Consider the following 20,085-nt stretch of genomic DNA (forward strand, 5'->3'; position numbering starts at 1 on the left):
AACCCGTGGACATGAAAAACAACCCGCGGCAACAGTGTTAAAGTAGCCCAATTCCACGGGAAAACCGTGGACTTGGCAACACTGACTTACATCGTCATCGCATCTCGAGCGTCACTGATAAGGCTGCCTCCTTAACGCACACCTAAAATTCGAATGCAAACGTTTTTGAATGTGGATTTTTATTTTAAAGGGGTCATATGATGTTGCTAAAAAGAACATTATTTTGTGTATTTGGTGTAATGAAATGTGTTTATGCAGTGTAAGGTTAAAAAAACACATTATTTTCCACATACTGGACATTATTGTTTCTCCTCTATGCCCCGCCTTTCTGAAACGCGTCGATTTGTACAAAGCTCATCGGTCTGAAAAGCAAGGTGTGCTCTGATTGGCCAGCTATCCAGTGCGTTGTGATTGGCCGAATACCTCAAGCGTATGACAGCAATGTTACGCCCCTACCATACTGTGATGCCCTGTCAGGCCGGAGCGACAAGACAAAAACATTAAAACCCATTATACACGAGGCATATAACATTTGTTGCATCCAGTGGGGACCAGAGCATGTGAGCGAAGCGGAGCGGTGTGACGCTCCGCTGGAACGGCCGGGCGGGCTGAGTGAGCAACGGCCGGTGGGCTTGAGAACGGCGCGGCCGGCGGATTTGCGGCAACCACATGTGACGACCCCGGGCTGGACTCCGCTTCGTCCACGGTGAAAGCCGATCTGGCGATCCACAGCGCAAAGCTGATGTATTACCTCAGCGACCAGCACGGATCAGCTCTAGGCATGATGAAACGGATATCATCCCCTTTTGGAAGGCCAAACAAAGTAGTTTCGCTTTCACAACGAGAAACAGCGTCTCCACGGCATGGCGGCGGCAACAATACTACAGCAAGAATAAAAGTTACGCCTTCTTTCTTTGCGTGAACATTTGGGCGGCGGCATGCGAATCTTCCCACATCGTGACGTAGACATGTGGGGGCATGTTAGAACGAGCCGTTTTAGGTAGGCGTGGTTGACTCTTTAACTTTTATAAAGAATATCTCTATGGATTTGAGACTTTAGTCTTTGCAACTTTAAAGATCTTCTTTATGCACCAAGAGCTTGTAACACTTCAAAAAGAAAGGAAAAATTTTAATCGCGTCATATGACCCCTTTAAATTCGACAAATATTCAAATTTTTTTTTTGACAGCCCTAAATTAATGTATTTGAAAGTAGACAATTCACTCTCTATACATGTTATTTTATGTCTGTAAGGCAAGCATACACAGTTTCGCGCTCAAGTTCATAGAGATGGCAGAAAGCGCATCCTGTTTACTTTCATTATTTTACAAACGCACAATGTTTTGTTGTTATTGTGAGTGCATACAAATAAATGTAGAGTCTTTACAGATTCAAAAGATGTATTACTCTTATTTGTATGACCAAAAATTACGGTGTATTTTTAGAGCAAGCGACCGCACCGGCGCCTCCATCTGTCCTGCAGTGACCGCGCTACTGTTCAGCTTTCAGCTTCCACACTCCACACAAACACTTCAACATTTATCTAGGTTAACATTAGATTGAGCGGCCATGTAATGTTACTAATACTTACATATTTCAGATGATAAGCCATATTAGAGGTCGATGAATGATAGTCGAGTGTTTGGATGTCCTGGCCGATGTACTGTATTACCACATAGACCAGCCGTTAACGATCTGTCCGTCACGGACTTCGCCAATGTGGATTTTTATTTATTTATTTATTTTTTCCCCCTGCGACAAAGCGACTAATAACATTTTGGTCGACCAAGCCTCTTTTGGTTGACTAATGGTTAGTTGACTATTAGGGGGCAGCCCTAGACTCTTGTGATCCATGTATGTATCCACTTTATGCTGGTAATGTCATATCAGGTGACTTTGGCATGGATGATCGTGAGATGATGAGGGAGAATGCTTTTGAGGTGGACATCATCCATGGATCCTCTGCCTCCACCCTGCTTCTGGAAGCTGAGCCTGGTCCCGCTCACCTCCCTGACAAATCGACCAACCTTGACTATGACGACTTCGGGGATAACAACCTGGAAAACACTGATGGTGGAATTCTGAGTAAGTTCCAATTTGATTTGACCTGTATATTGTTCATATGATGATGTGATACTAAACCTGGTGTCTGCTCAATTTTAGTGGATAAGATTCTGAGCAATGAGGATGGTGGTGGTATATTTGATGATCCTCCAGCTATCACTGACAGTGTAATGATGCCTCAAGACCATGGCGATGATGACGATGACTTTGATGCTTTTTCTCGTAAGTAAATCCTACAAAATTTCTTAGCTGTTACTTGTCTCTATGAAATAACTAGAAATGTAGAATATAAAGTAAACACTTTTTTTACCACTGAAAATTTTCCTTCCATGTCAAGTTTTTACAGAAATGTATCAACTAAAAGAATTTTTGTATTCATGTGATTTTCTACATAAACTCACATTAAGAGAACATTTGATATTGACTTTGCGTGAAGTGGTTTAACCAAATAAAACGTTACTTCATAACATATTTCTTGACATCTTCAATACATGACATAATCCTAAAATTTCAGACACATTTTTCTAGGTAGTAAACTTTTTGGTTTAACTTGGTTTAGGGTTAGTGTTTGTTTTAGGGTTAGTTGCTTGTAATTATGCATTATGTTCTGTTATTACTATAGTAAGTACATGTAACATGTATAACAGGGATATTGTAAAATAGTGTTACCAAGTATTTTTCTTACTAGCAAATCATTTCTTGGTGTTTTACTATTGGATAACTTGAACAAACCTTGCCATGTCAAGAATTTTTTTTTTTTCTGTTTCATGAGGGTATAAAGTAAGCGGTCTTTTCTGTAATAACGTTTTCTGATGAATTTGAGCAAGAAATAAGTCTATATGAATTGCATTTTATGCATTTTTAAACAAATATGAACAAATTATTAGTGTAAACTAACATGTCTGCATTATTTCAGCCGCTGCCGGTCTTGACAGTCCAGGCTCTGGACCAGCGGAGCCTCTTCCCAACACCACAGACCAGACAGAACAGACCACTCTGGTGCCCAATGAAGATGAAGCTTTCGCTCTTGAGCCCATCGACATTACTGGTAAAACTGTAAACAATAAATGAATGAATGAAAATTAAATGAATAAATGAACAATAAATTTACATTGAATTGATCGATCAGATGCATCTCAGCCTCGTAGCTTGTTTAAGTGATCTATATTAAGAATATTATGTCTTAAATATAGATTACTAAAACACTTGTGGTGTGTCCTCAGTGAAAGAAACCAAGGCTAAGAGAAAGAGGAAGCTCATTGTCGACAGTCTGAAGGAGTTGGACAGTAAGACCATCCGCGCTCAGTTGAGCGACTACTCTGATATCGTCACCACGCTGGATTTGGCTCCTCCTACTAAGAAGCTGATGATGTGGAAGGAGACTGGAGGTGTGGAGAAGCTGTTCTCATTGCCTGCTCAGCCTCTCTGGAACGGTCGACTGCTGAAGGTGATGGTTGATCTTACGTCACTGTAACATCACTATGTTAAAGCTGAGAGCTGAAATAACGGGAAATGTGTGTGTTGTAGATGTTTACTCGCTGCTTGACTCCACTGGTGCCTGATGAGCTGAGGAAGAGGAGGAAGGGAGGAGAGGCCGACAGCCTGGAGGACTTCCTGAAGGAGCTGGAGAACCCAGAAGTGCCCAGAGAGGAGGTGCTGGGTCACAGGAGTGAAGTTATTGGTAAGCTCTTGACTTGCTGTTGAGTGTCAGAGCGCTACAGAAGCATGACTACTGCAGCTTAACACACAGGTTTTTAAATTGGTGTCCACAGGGACCACAAGTGAGTGATAGGGGATCTCCGGAAAAGTTAGAGAAAAACTGTAAAAATGTGAAAACAAATAAAGAAAACAAGTTGAATAAAAAATATTAAAATAAAAAATACAAATGTATTTTAATAAATAGATCTAATAGTGCAGTGCTATAGTCATTAGAAAACATATAGTACAATAGAAAATTATTTCCAAGGTGTGGAAGTGTTTTCAAAATGTACAAATGTAAAATAAAGATGAAAAAATTATAAAAAAACAAAACAAAACAATGAATTGAAATATGTAAAAAAATTCCAAATACATCTAAGAGTACAGTACTATAGGGAGTAGAAAACACATAATATTGGATCAGAATATTTTTCCAAATAAAATTTTTGTTTTAGTATTTTATATATATATATATATATATATATTAGATTTTATTTTTATATTTTCTGTTTTAAAGTTTTAGTAATATTGTTGCGTGTTTGTCATTTTTATTAATTTTTAATTAATTGTCCATATAGTATTTATTAATGTTTTAGTATTTCAACTTAAGCGAAACAAAAATGGTAACTAGCTAAAAAAAAATGTTTTTTATCATCTACAGTTCATTTAAAATTTTATTTCAAGTAACGAAAACTAGTTTTTTTTTCATGGTTATAGTTGATGAGAATAACCCCAGTCTTTATGCATTTAAAAATATAGCTGCCCTTTAAGTTTTAGAATGGGGATCTCTTAAATGGGGAAGATCATATTTTGGGGTCCATGGCTAAAAGATTGAAACCCCCTGGTTTAACACAGTTGTGTCACAGTCATTTGAAAGCCTCAAGTGAAAGTCTCCTACTTGTGCCCTACAGATCAGACCATCATGGAGGAGCCCAGTATGCTGCAGGCTTCCTCTATGGAGGGCAGCAGAACCACTCTGGACGAATCCATGATGCCGCCTCCATCTCGCCAGCGTGGAGTCAAGCGCAAGTCGCTTGAGAAGGATGCAGCTTTGCCTGTAAGTCAACCAGATAATCATGCTGCCTAGTAAAGGCTTTTGAACAAAGCCTAACGGTGCACAATTGTCATTCCAGCAAATGGGAGTGTTGGATCAGACGCTTCAACCTGTAGATCAGTCAGTCCTTTCCCAACAGCTCGACATGCCCCAGGTGGATCTTCCTCCTGAGGACAGCACCAACCTCTCAATTCTGGTACCGGAGCTGGACCTGTTGGATGACAAGAACAAGGATAAAGACAAGGATGACAGCGATGAAGAGGTGAGATGTTTGTTGTTTACAGGTGGAAGAAAATCTCTCATTTTGACTTGGAAGCCCATTCCCACCTCTGAAAAAAATTGACTTTTTTCCTCACAATTCTAAGAAAAAAAAAGTCAGGATTGTGAGAGAAAAAGTACCAATTGCCTTCTTTTTGTGGTGGGAAAAAGAAAGTTTTCAGAGAATGTCCGAATTCTGAGCGAGTATTAACTCAATTGCAAAGAGATATTTGCTACATAAATACAAAACTATGAACTCACAATTAGATATTTTTCTCAGAATTGCGAGTTTATATCTTGCAATTCTGGCTTTATATTTCACACTTCCACAGTTTGTCTTTCAACAAAACAAAACAATTCTTACTACATATTTCACAATTCTGAGTTTATCTTGCAATTCTGAGGGGGGGGGAAATGCTAGGAGAAGTAGTCAGAATTCTGAGGTTATCTTTATTTAGAATTGTGAGAAAAAGTCACAATTATTAAAAAAAAAATGTATCCCATTGCGGAAGCAAGCTTCCATATGTTACTGATAATTGTTCACTGTGTTTTAATGAACAGGGAGGGGAGGGTCAAGGAGACCAGGACCAAGAGGAGCGACGGTGGAACAAGAGAACTCAGCAGATGCTTCACGGTCTTCAGGTTTGTATTTGACCAAATGTTCACAATAAAGATGTTCGAAACAGGTTTCCTCATATTCTTCTGTGTTTTGACAGCGCGTAGTGGCTAAAACCGGAGCCCAGTCCATCAGTCTTCTGGAGCTGTGCCGAAACAACAACAAGAAACAGGCTGCGGCCAAGTTTTACAGCTTCCTGGTGCTGAAGAAGCAGCAGGCCATCGAGCTGACGCAGACCGAGCCGTACAGCGACATCATCGCCACGCCAGGACCACGGTTCCATATTGTATAGATGCATACTCTCTATTTTTTTGTTTTTAGTAGTTGTATTTAACAGTTTTGTTTTGCTACTGTTGCTTTTTGTACCAGTTTTTGTCCTTTGGGGCCAATTTGAAAGGTTTTGAGTCAAATCCAATAGATCATGAAGACATTGTACCTGCATAGGTGTTATTTGTTAGTACATGTTGGACCTCCATATTGTCAAAACCATTGGGATTTTTCAGTTTCTCTACTTGTTTTTTTTTTTTCCATTGTTCTCTTTTTATTTTCCTTCATAAGCTTAACCCCAGTAAGTTTTACATTTGTAGTAGAGTTAGTTATGTGTACATTTTAACTTTTTAATAATGTCACAATTGAGAGACAACGGTTTATTTTTGGAGACCCAAGTGGATTTAATGACAATAGTTCAGTGTTTTGTATCTCTCTTTTAATGGCAATTATGATTATTAAAGGTTTGTTAAACTCCTACATACAATTGGAATTTTTATGCACTTGTGATTAAATTTTGCTATTGATTGGAAAAAATGTTTCCTACGTTCCTCTCATTTTATATCGCTCTTCAGTATTTTTACTGAATGGGATCTATAGTATGCTTAGCACCAATACAAATTTCTTCCTAGGTCAGAGGTTGGGAACCTTTTTTAACCAAACAGCAGTTTGTTTTTTTTTTCCTGTTTTTGGTTAATGCATTTTTCTAAAAGTTCCACAGCAGAAAATTACTAACTAAACTTAATTTTTTTCAACAATAGTAAATTTATTAGGTCTCGGTATTTACATGTGTAAATATTAAAGTTGAAACAAAAATAATATTTTAATATTAAGTTGAAACAACATTTAAATTAGAATATTGTGAAAATATCTTTTTGATAACTTATTTCAAAAAGTGAAACTTTCGTATATTCTAGATTCATTACATGTAAAGTAAAACATTTCAAAAGTTTTTTTGTTGTAATTTTGATTTGAGCTTACAGCTCATGAAAGTCAAAAATACAGTATCTCAAAATGTTAGAATATTTCCTAAGATTAATCAAAAAAAGGATTTGCAAAACCGAAAAGTTCAAGTTGTTTAAAGTATGTTCATTTATGCACTCAGTACTTTGTCGGGGCTCTTTTAGCACAAACTCCAGTGTCAGTGAGGTATGGAATGGAAGCGATCAGCCTGTGGACTGCTGAGGCACTATTGAGCCTTCAGCTCGGATCCGCTGTTTCTCATCTTTCTCTTGAATATATCCCATAGATTCCATATGGGGTTCAGGTCAGGCATGTTGGCTGGCCAATCAAGCGCAGTAATATGGTCAGCAGAGCACTTGGAAGTGGTTTTGGCACTGTGGGCAGGTGCTAAAATCCTGCTGGAAAAGGAAATCAGCATCTCCATAAAGCTTGTCAGCAGATGGAAGCATAAAGTACTCCAAAATCTCCTGGTAGACGGCTGCATTGACTTTGGACTTGATAGAACACAATGGACCAACACCAGCAGACGTCACGGCACCCCAAATCATCACTGACTTCAGAAACTTCACACTGGACTTCAAGCAGCTTGGATTCTGTGCCTCTCCAGTCTTCCTCCAGACCTTGATTTCCAAATGAAATACAAAATTTACTTTTATCTGAAAAGAGGACTTTAGTGCACTGAGCAACAGTCCAGTTCTTTTTCTCCTTAGCTCAGGTAAGATGCTTCTGCCGTTGTTTCTGTTTCAGAAGTGGCTTGGTGGCTCTTTTCCTGAAGACGTCTGAGCATGGTGACTCTTGACTCCAGCTTCAGTCCACTCCTTGTGAAGCTCTCCCAAGTGTTTGAATTGGCTTTGCTTGACAGTATTCTCAAGCTTGTGGTCATCCCTGTTGCTTGTGCACCTTTTCCTACCCAATTTTTTCCTTCCATTCAACTTTGCATTTAATATGCTTTGATACAGCACTCTGTGAACAGCCAGCCCTTTCAGTAATGACCTTCTGTGACATACCCTCTTTGTGGAGGGTGTCAATGATCGTCTTCTGGACCATTGCCAAGTCAGCAGTCTTCCCCATTATTGTGGTTTCAAAGAACAAGAGATACCCGGCATTCATACTGTAGGGATGGTCATTTAATGACACTCAAATGTAAATATTCTAATATTTTGAGATACTGGATTTTTAACTTTCATAAGATGTAAGCGCTATTCATCAAAATTAAACAAACAAACAAAAAACTTTTGAAATGTTTTACTTTACATGTAATGAATCTAGAATATATGAGTTTCACTTTTTGAAATAAGTTACAAAAAATGAACTTTTTCACGATATTCTAATTTTTTGAGATGCACCTGTGTGTGTGTGTGTGTATGTGTGTGTGTGTGTATATATAATCTGAAAAAAAGTTTAATTAGGCCTATACTTTGCACTACACTAACCAGTGCACCTTTCAGTTTTCAAATACATTGTCCTATCCACTTTAATTTGCTGGTTATAATTAATCCACCTGCAGCCTGACTTCCTGAGGAGTGTGCACACTGTGGTACTATCAATACTGTATCCCACAATGCAATTCTCTTCTCAATTTAAATTTTTTTTTGGACATTTCATACACAAAAAGATTTATGAAGTCAGAAGGCTTGACAACAATATAACATACTATTTCAATCGTTTATTGTTGCGTAATGTACACTGATTTACATGCTAATAGAAAACAGCAGGCAGTATACAGTATGTACTGCTCAGAACGCAGTACAGGAGCCTAGTACTAGTACTACCACGTTTTAAAATACAACCATTGCGCTGTTTGTTGCCAATTAAATTCTAGTGTGAGCTGCTACATTATTATGTGATTAATATCACAATGCAGTATTTTTGCTTTTAATTTTAGGACGAAATCGTGAGAATCAGTCATTACATTTTCTAAATAGCGACTCTTATTTTGCCAATGTAAAAGTCTTCACACAGGAAGTGGTCGGATCGTTCCGGAAAAAACTCCTATTACACCATTACACGTGCTTTGGCCTTTTCCGTCTTCGTCTGACAATGGCCAGCCGCAAAGAATCAGCAGCTTCGGGCTCCAATCCACTGGATACCCCGGTGAAACAGATCCAGATCGATGGGCTGGTGAGTGAGCTTTGCTGTGGAGTGGTTCTGTTGAAGCGTGAAGCGGCTGTTTGTCAGAGACTCGTGTGTTGTGTTCAGCTGTAGGTTGGTAGGGGGAGCTCAGTCTTCACCGTTAGCTCTATCAGGAAGCGCATGCCGTAGAAATACTGGATTTTGGAGGTATTAGTTTTGTGGACATGTACCATGGTAATACCAGGACTTTGAACATGTTACTCCCCGAAAGTGTAAAGTGGTGGTACAACTATCCACTGTAAGGTGACCAGATTTCTGAAGTGATAACTAGGCATGCACCGAAATGAAAATTCTTGGCCGAAGCCGAACAAAATGAAACACTGGGCCGAAGGCCGAACACGGTTTTCCCCCCATTTTGCCAATTTTTTCACCATTGCATAAGTTAAATAGCCAAAATGTGCTTTTTACTCTTTTGTCTTGCTTTTCAAAGAAAAAAATAATTTACAAAACAACAATTAAAATTTTTTTACTTAACACTGAACATTTTTTAGCATTCTAGCAGACAGAATTTACAAAACAACAATTAAAATTTTTGTACTTAACACTGAACATTTTTTAGCATTCTAGCAGACATTATAGGCTACCAATAAAACACAACTTAACTTAAAATTAATAAATTAGTAAAATATTTTTTGGCCATTTTTTAGTGTAAACGTGTGTAAATGTTACAATAAATGTTTTAGTAGAGCTGTTGTAATTATTACATTTATAATATGTTATAACCATTTATTAATGAATTCAATTCAATTCAAAGCGTTTATTGTCATATGCCCAGTGAGGAAAACAAGTTTCCCTGAGCAATGAAATTCTTACTTTGCTGTCCACAATGAATGCCAAGACAGTGCAAAACTATACATACACAATGTAAGAAACATAATAATAAAAACTATGCTGCAGTAGTAGGAATATAGACTATGAAAAAATAGAAATATAGACTGTGTATCTATATATGCGAGTATATTCTATGTACCGTATTGGCCCGAATATAAGACGACCCCCCTTTTTCCAGATGTACCTTTTGGAAAAAGGCTTTTTAAAAACCAAATCTTGTTTTTTCTCAGTAAAACACATTGTGTCTTCAATTATTTTCATATTGCATATTTTTCCTATTTTAATTTTTGTTTTGAAAGTATGGTAAAAACTGGCAAAATGTACCAACAATCACATTTAAAAAATATACACTTTTTGATATACCATTAAAAAAAACAAAACCGGTAGCCCATCTGAATTAGGACATTTCGACTATCCATCTAATAGTAGCCTACCGAAATCTTATTAACAGTAGAAGTGAAATCTTACTGTAGTCTTCAAATCTGGGTACTGTCTTACGTTTTAAAATCACAAAGAGAGTTTGGTCCCATCAGGCTAACGTGACAGTCACGACTCATGCAGCTGTAAGGTTTTCTCAAGAAAAAAAACATCGTCTTATATTCGGGTCAATACGGTATATAGTATATAGTGTTCTTGCTTTTTCTCAACTTTTATTAAACCCGCAGGAAGACCTCAGTGCTTCTTTTTGTTGACAAATGATTCTCATTACGAATTTCGAATTTTTTTCGCTTATTCGGCCGAAAGAGCTTTTTTTTTGCTATTTTCGGCCGAATAATTTCGGTTGCCGACCATTCGGTGCATCCTTAATGATAACCGGGGACATTTCCTAGTTCAGTGATCAAAATATCACTGAAATCACACTTGTGATTAGGCCTATATACAAAATAAAAAAACGGGGACAATATATTTGTGTACGTTTAATTGTTTTGGTTTCCATAAATTAATATCATAATTAGTAATTACAATGATGTTTAAGGATCAAACTTACCCTAGTATATTAATAGGACAACAATTCTCCAAAAATCACACTATGAAAAGTAAACAGATCAAAACAGGATTATAACAAAATTATGACTTTACAAAAAAACTAAAAATAAAACAATAAAAATGAGAACATATAAATAAAACCGTATTTAACAAATATTTGTAACATTTTATGACTGTATTTAACATTTACACAAACAGTAATTACAACTTTTTAAATGATTTTTTCCAAGTAATGTTCATGCTTTTGGAAATTGATTTTTCCTACCCCTAATCAGGCTTATTATTTTGCATTTTAGGCTAATTTTGACCACAAAGTTTGTGCTTTCTGCAAGTGTAATTGTTTAGTTAATTTTTTTATTATTATTTTTTTAATTATTATTATTCATATCGGAGTTGACGGCGGAAGTTAAATGAAGATGAATGTTTAATACTGTGTGTAAAAAAAAAAATCCCACCTTATCATACCTTGTTATAAAGTGCACACAAACAGTATTACTTTGTTTTAACATGCATATAGTTTGTATTTTACTTCCTTGAAACGGTGTGTCTCTATTGATAATTGACGATAACAGCGCTCTAGTCCAAGTCTAGTCTAGGCGCGCAAATAGTAATCAGTGTATAGCTCACAGCGCCCTCTGCTGGTGAAAGTAATCGTTGTTTTGAACATGCTGTAAAACGGGGAAATTTCCGAGTCTGTCCTCGCTGCAGCTTGCAGCACGATGACGTAGCTGGACTATATCCACTACGTAGTGGATTTTTACGCGCATGAGCTGTAGTAGGTCTCGAATAAATTCATATTTTTATTCACATTTTATCATTTTGCAGACGCTTTTATCCACAGCGACTTAGTCTAACGACTTGGTCTAAGTGAAGTCTAACGCAGTGCATGTAGCAAGGGTTTTTGACCTACATTACATATCTACAGACTACACGATGACCTACATTACATTACAATGTAAAAACTTTAATGTCTAAATTCATCCGCGATGTTTTCGTCTATACCGGCAACTTCAAAGCTTTATTTATTTATTTATTTATTTCATTATTTAATTTTTGAATAGCCTGCAATTCAAATATTATCGCCAGGATGCACATCAATGCTGTATCCATTATTATAAGTATACAACAAGCACTGTAACATGACTGATATGCAGACGTTGCACTGTTGTAAGGGTTCTTCCATAAAATTTTTAGGAGGCATTCATAGAGTCTTCAAATTTCCATTTTATTACCTGCCACACTCATGTACTGGTCACAAAGGTGCAGGAAAAAAATGTGAAAAACCAAAAGAACAGAAAAACTAACTGATACATGAAATATCAGCACATTACTGAGTTCTGGGCTTCAGATGTTTCTCCAGGGATCCCTCACCAGAACTAAATCAGCCATAGAAAAATCACACCCTTTTAACAAACAGATCAAACCATTTTATAATTACAGGGGGTATCAGTACCTCAAACCTCAATGAAAAAGAAATATATAATATATACAAATAAACTCTATAAACATATGAAATTCCATTCACCATGAAGCAATAATAAAATAAGCTGGAAAGAATGTCCTTTATAATAACACATTCAAATGAACAAACAATCCAAACCCATATGGTACCCAAACCTACATTTCCCATAACTCCTAGCAAAGGATATAAAGGACATCAGGAAATGCCGTACGCCATCGTTGCTTAAAGTTCGAATACACTACTAGTTTAAAATCACAGTATAATATAATTGATGTAAGCCTATGAAACACCTATATCTCCTAATTACAGTTTAATTTACATTAAATACTAGCTTCAATGACAGCCCCACTTTGCGCATGCGCATTAAAATCCAATACTGCGCATGCTCGTCAAACATCCAATACGTATTGGATCTGATCCAGCTACGTCATCATACTACAGGCTGCAGCGAGGACCTCTTGAAATTTCCGGGGACAGGACACCGAAAACCAGGACTGTCCCCTGAAAACTGGGACGTCTGGTCACCGTAATCTAGTGCCATCACTGTACCATGGTATTTTGAGTGATACTATGGTACTGAAGTTACTGTGGTATCCGTTCTTAACTGAAGGTACAGTGTTTTTTTTTTTTGTCAATATACCGTTATACCACCATGGTGTTCTTGGAAGTATTTTAAAATGCGCAAAATGTCATTACCATGGTATATTTCCAAGTACCATACTATTACTTTTCTACCATTCTTCAAGGTAACGTTACTCAAAAGAAAAACATGGCAGTACAGTGGTGCATTTTTAGGTATTTTTAAAAAAATGTGATGACTATGTACTACCACTGCTCTCTTTTCAAAAGTTTAGGGTCTGTAAGATTAATATATATATATATATATTAATATATATATATTCGCTCCTCGGCTATCAACGAGAGGAACATCTGTACTTCCTCAACAGACAACGAAACAGCCATTTTTAGGTTGTTAAAAAAGGTGCGCTTGTTCAAAACGGTTGCATTCGATCCTTCGCTGGCTGTGCTGATTTAAATCTAGCGGTTCTGTTGTGTTTGTGTCACAAGTTCAGTGACGCAGGTAGTGACGATTCTCTCCGGCCAATCCGTGATCAGCAGAGTTTACACGTCACGTTTTGGTAATGGTACGGTTCACTTGGTACCTCAACCGAGGTGGTACTAAAAAAAGTCCCAGGTACTGTACCCAGTGGAAAAGCCCCCAAAAGTGAACCGTACCGTGCCGTACCATGCAGTGGAAAAGCGCCATTACTCACCCTCATGTTGTTCCAAACCTGTATGAATTCCTCTATTCTGCTGAACATAAAAGAAGATATTTTGCAGCATATTGATAACCAACCAGTTTCTGTTTCCGTTTCCCTTTGATCTTCCATAGTATTCCGAAGAATCTTTTTTCATATGGCAGTCAGTGGCTACCATCAACTGTTTGGTTACCAACATTCTGCAAAATATTGAAAATTAGTATGGTCTGAGACTATCACCAGCACAGTACTTCATTTATTGATTTCTGGCTTGCTTTGTCTGTCTGGCTGAAATATATGAATATGAACAGCTCAAGTGTTCTTGTGCACCGTGTATGACTTCTGAATGTTAATGCAAGAGTTTCAGAGCTAGCTAAAACTAACATTTGTAAGAATTGCTGTTCATTTCTTTAAGTCTAAAATTTTTCACCGTGGAAACGTTGCTTATTGCACTTTTACAACTTTTCATTCTCTTTCGTTGCAGTGGCTGTTATCTCATTTGCTTTTTATGTAGGGCTGCAACTGCTGGCCTCGTTTTTCACTTCACTTTAGGTGCCCTACATTATTTTCCTGGAATTGTTTTTCGAAATCATTCTACACCATTAGCCTGCATTCTCCTATACGGACCAGTGATTCCCGTTAGATAAAGACTGACGTTGGAGCACAGAGTTTGTAGTTTGGCATTTGGTCTAAACCCTCCAATTATCATCACCGTAATGCATGCAGACGGTCTGCTGTTTATCTCCTGGTGCGCAGTAGCACCGAAGTGTTTGCTTAATTAAACAGGTTGTCTGAGTTTGAGGTTGATGCAGTGCTGATGTGTTGTTCACTGCATTATATATCACTGCCAAAAGAGGGCGAAGTTGTCTCAAGGAAAAACGCATCCTGTCATTATCTGGTGCAGTTACTGCATTTTGGAAGTAGATTGACCTTGATAGGACAGTCACTTGCATCTCTCCATTATTTTCGCCCATACTACATTTAAATACCTGTCATAGTATTTTCTTCTGTGACCACAAAAGGAGATATTAGGCAGATGGTCGAAGCTGCGCTTTTGTATATAATGAGTCTGGATGATTTACATCAGGCTCCCTCAAAAAGCTGCATTTTTTAAAAATTGTACTTCAGATCTTCTTAAAACATAAAATAGCTTTGTAAGAGGAACACACTAAAATACATGATTCAAATAGCTATTTTACAATCATATTTCTCTCAGCTGGAGTTCTCAAATCTCATTTGCACTTATTAAATTAAAAACAATGACTTGGATGCATTATTGATTCCCTGTGCTATTGGTTCTTGCTTGTCACATGATTGTTTGAAGTTTAAAAACTCCAGGTGAGGTTTGCTGAGGCAGATGAGATTATCTGTAAGTAATATCAATTAATTGATCATTTAAATTAAGTTTTTCTTTATTTGTGCTAAGAATTGTGATCATTGTTATTTTTTTTCCCAGTCGTTAACATTTCACATTATCTAATACATTTTTTTTTAAATGTTATTACATTTTTTAGTTAGAAATAAGAAATTATTTCATTTAAACAAAAAAAATATAATACGTATTATTACATTCTGTTTTTGCTTCAAATTTCGAAATTATACAATGTAATTTAGATTAAAAACTGCTCATGTCGCATGTATGCAGCATCTTTGTTTGGATCATGATTAAAACGCAGTGGTTGCCTCTAATTTTAAATGGAAAGAGCACAGACAAAGCCTTAGTTTGTTTATATGAAGAGATTTCTTTTATTTGTGTTATTTATTTTGATTTGGGGCTTGTTTTAAAATGTCAATTTAGTTTTATTTCAATTTACATTATATTTAAATTGTCATTTAGCAAACGCTTTTATCCAAAGCAACTAACAAATGAGGACAATAGAAGCAATCAAAACCAACAAAAGAGCAATAATTTACAAGTGCTATATTAGTATATTATTATAGTGTTATATTTCAATTTCACAAAGAAAAGTACAGTATTTTGTCCAAGAAATAATAAAAGGACACATTTAATTTATAATTTCTTAAATCTCATTTTGTTAAAAAAAATTGTGAATCGAATCGTGAAATCAAAATCATGAATCGAATCGAATCGTGAGTTGAGTGAATCGTTACATCCCGAATATTTATGATTTTTTTTAGTTTAAATAAAAATTATTTTTCTTTAGTTAAAATTAACAAGAAAAATTAGTTACAGTAGTTTGTTGAGGTTATCGGTATAGTTTTCTTTTTCTTTTTTAATTTTTTTTAGGTCATTATCTAACATTTCACATTATAAGCCAGTTCTTTTATTAAAAGTGAACTATTAGGCCTTATTTCGAGCTTTTGAGTGCAGCTTTCTCCTCCAGCATTGCAAATCTGAAGTACGAGCTCATTTGTACACGTGGCGTGAAACTGTTCAATTACGACGTTGTCAAAGGCTGTTCATTCTGAGAGGCGGTTCTGCGTGCGGTTGTTAGAGATCTTGTTTCGTCATTGTTTTATGAAGATGGATCATAGGCCTCGTCGTAGCAGACCGACAGTCATCAGGCTATGGCTGCACGTCCTTGCTCGGCTAACTGACAGGGACTGACGTTCACGTCAGCGTTATCCGTGGGGAATGTGTTAGCACGTTTACCTGATTGCCTCGGGCTTGCGGATTGCATCACCCCTCAGATGAGGAAACTTTGAAAGCAAGAAAGCCCACAAACACTCGCAATGTGCCGCAGAGAGAATGCTAGTCAAAAAAGCGCCTATCAAAAATAGAACTGGCAAGCGTGCAATTCTCCCGAGTTCAGTGGGGATCATTAGATGGAGTGTTAAGGCTGTGTTATGCTGCTTTGATGGGGCTGTGTAGTCTGCGCCGCCATCACTGGAACGCATGCCGCATGCTCTCATTAAGTATTCTGTTACTGTCACTGATGGAGGAGGAGAACAGGGGGGTGTGGAGCACCACTTTGAATCTGTGGTAAAAAGCCAGCCCCCTGAGTTCTCTCGCCCCCTCTGGCCTGCGCTGACGGCTCATCTGACGGATGGGGTTCAGGGGAAGTCAGCGGCGGATCTGAGCTGATTGTGGCATCGATGTTGCTCTCTGATGGTTTGTTATAAGATGCTTTTGCATAAAGCTGACTAGAGCTTTTAGAATGTGTCCAAATATAAAAACTAGCTCCGCCTCAAACGACTTTCCTTTCAGTTGATGTCATCAAAGCCGCACAGGCTAATGGTTAATGTTAACTAATAGTAGGGGTGGGGGAAAAAATTGATACAGCATAGTATCGCGATATTTTCTGCGGCAATACTGTATGAATACATGGATGCCAAGTATCGATCTTTTATTATACTATTTGGTAGAATAATAAAATCAATTTCTTTACAATCCACTAGATGGTGGTGTTGAGTTTTTTCTGGTGAGGTCAGCTGGGTCACCTTCAGCATGCAGTAAGTTAGTAAAATAAAGAGGGCGGATGTATGGACTTAGTTCAAATTTGTAAACGAGGGGATGTAAGTAGGGATGCACCGAAAATATAGGCTACATATTATTATTATTATTATTATTATTATTATTATTATTATTATTATTATTACTATTATTATTATTACTATTGTTTTTCAGTCCTATGGTCTTTGTGGTTAAATGAATACGGTAATGTTGTGTACTATTGTTACCTTGTTTTTCTGCTGCACTGATGAAAAAAAAAAACTTGTTTCTAAAATGTTTCTTCTAAAGGAAGATGTCCAAACCTAAAGGAAGTATGACCATATTAGCCCGGTTCTGTCAACACTCCACTGGCTCCCTATTAAACACAGTATAGATTTTAAAATCTTGCTTATTACTTATAAAGCCCTGAATGGTTTAGCACCTCATTATTTGAACAAGCTCTTATTGCATTATAGTCCTCCACGTCCACTGCGTTCTCAAAACTCTGGCAATTTGATAATATTTACAATAAGACCTCATTAGTTAACCTTAGTTAATGCATTAACATTCACAATGTGCAATAGCTACATTTGCTACAGAAGTTATTAATCTTTGTTTGTTTGTATTGTAAAAAATACAAGTCTTAGTTCATGTTAGCTCATTAAATAACACAGTTGCAACTTTCGATTTTAACAACCTGTTAAATTCTGAATAATTTGTAATATATAATTATTCATGGTATTTAGAAGTGCCCACGATAACAATATCGTGCATCGGCATTACCGAATACCGGCACAAGTCTAACTGGGCAACGCTGGTAAAATAATGCTACCTTCAGTGACGCTATGCTCTGCTATGCTATGCTCTGATGTATTAACTATCATGAACAAACAGTGAACAATGCATTTATTACAGTATTTATTAATCTTTCTTAATGTTAGTTAATGAGAATACAGTTATTCATTGTTAGTTCATGTTAATTCAGAGTGCATTAACTGTTAACAAGCACAACTGTTGATTTTAATAATGCATTAAATTCTGTCCAGTTTTATTGTTACTTTCAGTAAAAGCGTGGTTATTTTATTGGCTTGTGTTTTTTTAAAATTCAGTATTAAAATTGAGTTAAATTTAAAAAGTCGTACAAAATTACTTTATATTATTTAATAAAATAATAATCATTACAAAGCATTTTCGGTTTCGGTTTTCGGCCAAGTGCATCCAGAATTGCGTAATATCATTGCACCTGCTGCACCCATTGTACGGCAGCAAAGTGTTGATTATTACGCCGGAATGAGAGTATAGTTCCTAGCCATATCGGCCTAGAAAATCGCAACTTTTAATTTTCCGTCGGTCTTAGTACACGATGTAACTACAGAAGAGTCAAGTTTTAAATAGGAAAAATATCGAAACTCTGTGGTCATTTTTGAACGAGATGCTAATGGTCTAATCCGATTCAATGATCTATGCTAAGCTACAGCTAAAAGTGCTACCGCCAGACCGGAGATCAGCTGAATGGATTCGAAAACGGTAAAACTCAACTGTTTAACTCTAGGGGAGTTGGAAAATGAGCCTATTTTCAAAAATAGTGGAGTGTTCCTTTAACTAATAGCTGTTTTGCCTTTGTTTTAGGCTTCATTTAGAAAAAGGAAAACCCACTTTTTCCTAGGTCCATTAATATTAACAGACTTTTAACCGTATTTTGCCTGACATAGCTGTTAGTGACAATAGATTAATATGTAGTTAATATTTAATTTATTAACTCTTTCCCTGCCAGCATTTTTGAAAAAAGTTGCCAGCCACTGCCAGCGATTTTGATGATTTTCACTAAAATTTCACCAGCGTTTTTGATGATTTTCACTAAAATTTAATGGGCTCCAGTATATTTTGCCGTATGAATATTTGAATATGCAGTACACCAAAATAAAGATCAGAGCCTCTACTTTTAAACAACAAAAAAAAAAAAAACGTTTTATTCTAGCTTAAAGCATTCTTTTTTTTATCAACACTTGAATATAGGTAGGTTTCATAAAAATGCATAATTTTGAGCAAAAAGGTGAGAATCACATTTTTATCAAAAACTACATCTGGATAATATTCAGTACGATTATCAAAGCATAAATCCATTAAATCGCTTCCATCAACACCTCCAAAGCTTGCAAAGACATATACCACTTCCTGGATCAGCATTTTACTCCGTAACATTGTAGTTTTCATTTATATGTAGGGTTGGGTACCGAACTCTGTACTTTTAAGGGTACCGACCGAATTGCGTCGGTACTACAGAGTACGATTCACGTTAAATCAATCGGTGCCAAATTTCGGTACCTGAGAACAAAAGTACGGTTTAACATGTAACAGAAATATATTATTCTTGTATTACTTTTGTACAGTATAATGTACATCTTTAAATATTAAATTTTCTATCAAATTTAAATAACAATTAAATTATAAAAATAAATATTACAATCAGATTAATCACTTAATTGTAGAAAAAAATAATACAATTATTAGCCTATTAAAAATGGAATATTTAAAGGAATATTCACACAGTTTTTCTTCCTTTAATTTTCATTTGATTTTAAATAAATGTTTAATGCCTTCATTTGATTTTCAGAAAAATTAAAACAAGAATTTCTGGGGGGAAAAAGAAAGAAAGAAAAAGTTTGTAGGGCCCCATGTTCAAAATGTTGAAATTGAGACTTTTGGACTTATTTTTTCACTGAAATAAATGTTTTTGTAATTACACAGAGTAAAGTACCGAAAAAAGGTACCGTTGGGTACCGGCACCGAAATTCAGATACCGGTACCGTACCGGTTAAAATGTGAGGTTAAAATAATTAATTAATGATATTGTAGTGGAAATTCTATATTTAAACACGTTAGAGAGATTCAGAATTTTGCTATTTAATTTTTAATTTGTAATATTTATATTTTTATTTTATTTAAATAAAGTTTTAATGGAAATTGTATGTTAAAATAATCTGATAATATATTAGAGATTAGTGTTGTCACGGTACCAAAATTTCAGTATTCGGTACCAATACCAGTGAAAATCCACGGTTCTCGGTACCAATTTCGGTACCAAAGCAAAACACAAAAA

General features: G+C 36.3%; 2 protein-coding genes across 2 annotated transcripts in view; both read left to right on the forward strand.

Annotated features, from left to right (window-relative positions):
- The window catches only part of LOC107688259 (double-strand-break repair protein rad21 homolog), a gene marked incomplete at its 5' end in the record, with an annotated part of 14,955 nt that extends 8,470 nt beyond the window's left edge, over window positions 1–6,485 (forward strand). Inside the window, 9 exons of the mRNA XM_016485883.1 lie at window positions 1,890–2,084; window positions 2,163–2,285; window positions 2,980–3,111; window positions 3,287–3,510; window positions 3,591–3,744; window positions 4,673–4,818; window positions 4,895–5,077; window positions 5,635–5,715; window positions 5,790–6,485. Of these exons, the coding sequence (XP_016341369.1) occupies window positions 1,890–2,084; window positions 2,163–2,285; window positions 2,980–3,111; window positions 3,287–3,510; window positions 3,591–3,744; window positions 4,673–4,818; window positions 4,895–5,077; window positions 5,635–5,715; window positions 5,790–5,981 (1,430 nt within the window). The remainder of the gene's footprint in view (window positions 1–1,889; window positions 2,085–2,162; window positions 2,286–2,979; window positions 3,112–3,286; window positions 3,511–3,590; window positions 3,745–4,672; window positions 4,819–4,894; window positions 5,078–5,634; window positions 5,716–5,789) is intronic.
- A 2,392-nt stretch (window positions 6,486–8,877) lies between these two features.
- eif3ha (eukaryotic translation initiation factor 3, subunit H, a) overlaps window positions 8,878–20,085 on the forward strand; it is a 68,819-nt gene continuing 57,611 nt past the window's right edge. Inside the window, exon 1 of the mRNA XM_016485831.1 lies at window positions 8,878–9,040. Within this exon, the coding sequence (XP_016341317.1) occupies window positions 8,960–9,040 (81 nt within the window). The 5' untranslated portion in view covers window positions 8,878–8,959. The remainder of the gene's footprint in view (window positions 9,041–20,085) is intronic.

The sequence above is a fragment of the Sinocyclocheilus anshuiensis genome, unplaced genomic scaffold, assembly GCF_001515605.1.
Source record: "Sinocyclocheilus anshuiensis isolate Anshui unplaced genomic scaffold, SAMN03320099.WGS_v1.1 scaffold1162, whole genome shotgun sequence".
In the NCBI taxonomy this organism is placed as follows: domain Eukaryota; kingdom Metazoa; phylum Chordata; class Actinopteri; order Cypriniformes; family Cyprinidae; genus Sinocyclocheilus; species Sinocyclocheilus anshuiensis.